This window comes from Phaethon lepturus, unplaced genomic scaffold, assembly GCF_000687285.1.
Source record: "Phaethon lepturus isolate BGI_N335 unplaced genomic scaffold, ASM68728v1 scaffold13046, whole genome shotgun sequence".
Lineage (NCBI taxonomy): Eukaryota > Metazoa > Chordata > Aves > Phaethontiformes > Phaethontidae > Phaethon > Phaethon lepturus.
This window is the reverse complement of record NW_010545625.1, coordinates 8279-13504: the sequence shown is the minus strand read 5'-3', so window position 1 is coordinate 13504 and position 5226 is coordinate 8279. Positions and strand designations below refer to the sequence as shown.

General features: G+C 48.6%; 2 protein-coding genes across 2 annotated transcripts in view; one reads left to right on the top strand and one right to left on the bottom strand.

Moving 5' to 3' along the window:
- Positions 1-2479, top strand: part of PRPF4 (pre-mRNA processing factor 4) — a gene marked incomplete at its 5' end in the record, with an annotated part of 6925 nt that extends 4446 nt beyond the window's left edge. The window contains 5 exons of the mRNA XM_010289026.1: positions 1037-1126; positions 1420-1542; positions 1700-1807; positions 1896-2014; positions 2196-2479. Of these exons, the coding sequence (XP_010287328.1) occupies positions 1037-1126; positions 1420-1542; positions 1700-1807; positions 1896-2014; positions 2196-2389 (634 nt within the window). The remainder of the gene's footprint in view (positions 1-1036; positions 1127-1419; positions 1543-1699; positions 1808-1895; positions 2015-2195) is intronic.
- Positions 2480-4407: 1928 nt separating this feature from the next.
- Positions 4408-5226, bottom strand: part of WDR31 (WD repeat domain 31) — a 7044-nt gene continuing 6225 nt past the window's right edge. The window contains exon 9 of the mRNA XM_010289025.1: positions 4408-4568. Within this exon, the coding sequence (XP_010287327.1) occupies positions 4408-4568 (161 nt within the window). The remainder of the gene's footprint in view (positions 4569-5226) is intronic.

The window sequence follows — 5226 nt, the reverse complement described above, 5'->3', positions numbered from 1 at the left end:
TAGGTGCGACGTTCTGCAGCAGGAAAAGAGATCACCCTGATTAGGGGAATCAAGGTGAGGGGAAATCGTCTAAAAAGAATCGAGTAAAAATTGCTGCTGGGCATTGGTAAACTGCTTTGGGTGATGGCTGGAAGATTTCGAGATTGGTTTCATTGTAACTTTTCATTTAGGAGAAAATTTCCCCTCTTGGATATTGAGAAATGAACTTCTGAGTTACTGGAAAGCACCAGTATTCAGAGGGGGACTAACCAAATACATGACCACACACAAAAGCTTCATCCTGTAATGAAACCAAGTGGCTCTATCATTGCATAATGTATTTTTGGAAGAGACACAGCATCTATCTCAAGCCTGTGAAGAAGAGCCCCAGCATCAGCTGTGTTTGAAAACTGGAGCCCTGCAGTGTGCCTCAGGAAGAGGCAGGCAGCTCTGTGATCCTCAGTTGCTTATCCGTAGCTGAAAGCCACTGTTCCTAATCGCAGAAGCGGACCTGTGCAAAGGGGCAGGTGGTTTATTAGACTCATGTAACCATGTCTGTTTAGTTGGCCTGTTGGAAAGAAACTAAATGCTGTTCAGGTCTTGCTCTGAAGGCTACTGACCTGCTGCATGTAATTCTGGGAGGATAAATATTCACTGTATCCTGCCTCCCTGCAATTCTTCAGAATAGCAGGATTTGCTGTAGTTTGGGATGTGTGCTGTGTAGTTGCAGAAAAACTCGCAGTTCGGGTAGTCTGCGTTTTGTTTCTGCACTTCCAAAGTGCTAATGACAAGGGCCTTCTCAATTTTCAGGAATAATAATAATAATAATAATAATCCCAGGAGAACTTTATAACCAACATGAGTGTGGATAAAGGGGTTTCATTTAGAACCTTAGCTGTGTGAACAAAAGGCAGAGTCATTAGTTAAAACTCTGATGTTCCTGTCTGGCTTGCATTTAATTAGCAGATCTCTTGCTGTGATCATAATGTTTGCAAAGGCCTGGCTAGAGCCAGCCAGCTCTGACCACTGCCCAAGGATTTTCGTTTCTGTTTTTCAGTGATGAACCAGTGGCAGATATTGAAGGACACAGCATGAGAGTGGCACGTGTGATGTGGCACCCATCTGGGAGGTTCCTGGGTACTACCTGGTATGGAGATGTGCTTATTTGCCTTAAGACATTACCATTAGCTGTCCAGCTGGTAGCCTAGTGGGTACCATTGCTTGTCCGCAGAGGAGCCCAAGCATGGGCAAGGTTTGGTCATTGTTGACGACGGCTGTTGCAGTGTAATTAACAGCAAGTCATTGGGGTTCCTTTCTGTGCCCCTCATGTGAGATGCTGTTGGTCTCCAGCTGGAAATAAAATGCCCACAGAGTTAGTGAAATATCCTGTTATTCTCCTTGGAGATACACTTAGTTGGACAAAATGCTTTGTTTTTACAGCTACGATCACTCGTGGCGCTTGTGGGACTTGGAAGCTCAGGAAGAGATTCTCCATCAGGAGGGGCACAGCAAAGGGGTCTATGACATTGCCTTTCACACGGATGGGTCTCTCGCTGGGACTGGGTGAGTTTGCTTTGCATCAGGACTGGACGTGAATTATTATCAAGGTTTTGTTGTTGACTGATGCCAAGTGCCCCAGTGATTTCTGCGGCTGAGGCTGAGCGTTCTCTGGCAGTTGCTGAAGTCTCTGACGGGTGATGCTTGGGTTCTCTCTTCCTAGTGGACTGGATGCTTTTGGCCGGGTGTGGGACTTGCGCACAGGACGCTGTATCATGTTTCTAGAAGGCCACCTGAAGGAGATTTACGGGGTTAACTTCTCCCCAAATGGGTAAGAAAGGAGCTTGCATGGTTTACGTGGGAGGTCTGAGTACAAACCGCAGCTTCCAACAATGTGTCCTTCCTCCACCCTTTGGCAGATACCACGTTGCAACTGGCAGTGGTGATAATACTTGCAAAGTGTGGGACCTCCGCCAGAGGAAGTGCATCTACACCATTCCTGCCCATCAGAACCTGGTGACTGGCGTGAAATTTGAACGTAAGAACCTCCTGTCTGATGTTCCTTATCGCTGCCACTCCTGAGCTGAGGTGGCAAGGGGATGGGGCAACTCAAAAACACATCTTCAGGTCAAGAAGGCCTGTACTGGTTAGCTGTAGAAGATTGGTCATGTTTTTATTTGTAAATCTCACTTCTCCCTTTTTCTCATCCTCTACTGCAGCCAATCACGGTAACTTCCTGCTCACAGGCGCTTACGATAACACCGCAAAGATCTGGACTCACCCTGGCTGGTCCCCTTTGAAAACGCTGGCTGGTCATGAGGGAAAGGTGATGGGACTGGATATCTCCCTCGATGGCCAGCTGATAGCGACCTGCTCTTATGACAGAACCTTCAAGTTGTGGACAGCAGAGTAGCTCAGAGGTGCTGATGATGAACTGGAATGGAGACGTTAATGGCTTTTGATCTAAGACTTGCTTTTTTTATATTAAAGAAAAAAAAGGAATCGGCTATTGCAACATGCATTACGGCAGCTGTAGTCACTGGCTGGTCTTGGGTTGAGGTGGTTTTGAAGCACCTGTGCTTGCCAGGGCTTGATTGGAGTCACATCTCGGGTGGTGTTTTTCCACTTTTTAGGACTTTGTTTTTATACTGCAGATACTGCTTTCTGCTGTAATTTGGAGATGATCCATCTGCTTCTGCCCTCCCTTCCAAGTTAGGCTCACGGGTTTTCTGCAGCCTGTTTCAAACATTTGTAGGTAGCCACACAATGCCTCAGGTACAGTGTGTTGTACAACCTCTGTTAATACAGTTCTTGCCTTCCATTTTTTCAGGAGCCTTTGGTAGGAGTCTGGCTTCAAACTTGACTTGCATTTAAAGAAAGAAAAAAATAGCTGTCGGAGTTAGCGGAAGATGGTACCCCGTTTCCCCTGCCTCTGCAAAGGTAGTTTCTGACTGTGGAGGTGTCTACCTGCTTTGTATTCACTTACAGTAGATGGTAAAACCTGGGGAAATTTTTCTTTTCCATGTACCATCTCATGTCCTGGTTCCTTGTGCTGTCTCATGAACTGGGTGTTTCAAATCCATGTAGGCATCTCCTGGTTAAGTTTTTGCTGTGTCTCACCTGGGATGATACAAAGGTGGCTATTTCAGTGTAGGATTGTCTTGTTCTAAGACACTGTACACTGTAGGGAGCTTTCTTGTTTTTTGTTTATTTTTTAAATTGAAGTTTTGCAAATGTTGTGTTCTGGAAAATCAAAAACATGTTTTGAATGTGCACCCTAGCTTCTGGGTCTGACTAAGGAAAGGAGGAATAACAGATACTTCACAACACACAGTTTGATTTCTGCCTGCTATTGTAAAAAAACTTCAGGACAAAAGAGAAGACAGATTCATCTCCCCATTGACAGCTGGAGAGCAGCTGTCCATGTTCCTTGGGAATGTGAACAGAGTTCTGTTCTCAACAATTGCAATGCAGTTGGAGATCATGTTTTAAGGAGGAAAAAAAAAACACAACAACAACAAAAAACCAACAAAAAACCCCCTCACAAGTTACTTGTCTTCTAGTGGTGTTGTGGGCTTTCTTCTCCCTTCCAGGTAGTGTGGTGGCATCTACCACGTGCTGTATGCTAGCTCTTAGTTACTCCCAGGGAAAATACTATGAGACGAGAGCCCAGCAACTGACACAGAAAAATATTTAATTACAGTCTCCTCTTGTACAAGCCTGGACAGCCAGCTCTGTGTGCTCAGGCTGGTTCTTCAGTCTCATAAAGGGTCAGCTAAAGGGCCTGCCCGAGCCTGGCAGCTGGGCAGGGGGCTCCCAGCTGCGCTGCCAGGACAAGCTCCCCCCAGGGTGTTTCTCATCAGGTTGCCATTCATGGGACCATCCTGGTCCAGCAGTCACCCAGCAGGCTCCCACACCTCTAGCAGGCTTAGGATGACATTTTGGACACCAGTGAATTCTCCGGTGTTGTTCCTGGGGTATACATCCCAAGCCCAGGTTTCTGTCACAGTGTTCAGCTCCACTCAACTGGAACAAGGGGAAGGGGGCTGAGCGTTCCCTGTCCCATGCCCTGGCACCCACCATCAGCACTGCCCCTTGGCTCCTTGCAGCTCCTCTCCTCCCTTAGCCCCCATCACGTACAGCTAGCCTGCATGGGGGTTTTGTAAATAAAACACGCAAAGCTTGCTCAGGAGCAAGAACTTGATCTAAATGCATCTGTGATTTGGCTTTTCTTCTAGACAGCTCTAGTGCCTTCCTACCACCCACAAACTGAAACCAATAAACCTGCCCCCCTGCTGATAAACCTGCCCCCCCGCTGATCACACATCACTGCTCTACAGGCACAATGTCTCCTGGCGCTTGAGTCAGGGGGAAGCTCTCAGAGAGTCACGTCCCCTCGCAGGACAGTCTCTGCCAGAAAGGTTACTATGATCAAAACACTGCCACCTCCTCCAGGGCTGGGTCCATGCCGTCACTCATCTGGAGAACATGGATTCCTGAGTTAAAACTGGCACAGAGCAGTGTGGAGCTGTCACAGACAGCCAGTGAGGCCAGCGGTCCCGATCCCTCGAGGCACAAGGTGGCCAGGCAGGCTGGGGAGGGAAGAGAGAAGTCACTTGGGACACTTGGTTTGCTGACCTGAGACATGACCACACCAACCTCCCACCTCCTGGCTCTGCCCATGTGCATCCATCTGCTCGCCTGAGGCAGGGGAGCTGCACCCCTCGCTGACCCAGATCCCCACATCCAAAGGCATCAGGACATGCCCTCTGGAAGAGAGACCCTCCACCCTGTAAGCCCCGCAGGGATCTGGGTGCTGCCCAGATGGGCAGTGGCCAGCTAACAGGGATCCAGGCTGTGGTCAGGCTCTGCCCCTTCCCTGGAGAGGAAACGGGGATGGATGGATGGATGGATGGATGGACCGACAGACCCCACTGGGCAGAGCTGCAGGGCTCCTGTGGAGGCATTCCCAACATGCCTTTTTCTCCCAAATTGCTTACAGTCCAGAAAAAATTTTCCTAAGGGCTGTGCTACACTCACTAACAGGGATCCAGGCTGTGGTCAGGCTCTGCCCCTTCCCTGGAGAGGAAACGGGGATGGATGGATGGATGGATGGATGGACCGACAGACCCCACTGGGCAGAGCTGCAGGGCTCCTGTGGAGGCATTCCCAACATGCCTTTTTCTCCCAAATTGCTTACAGTCCAGAAAAAATTTTCCTAAGGGCTGTGCTACACTCAACATGCAGTTT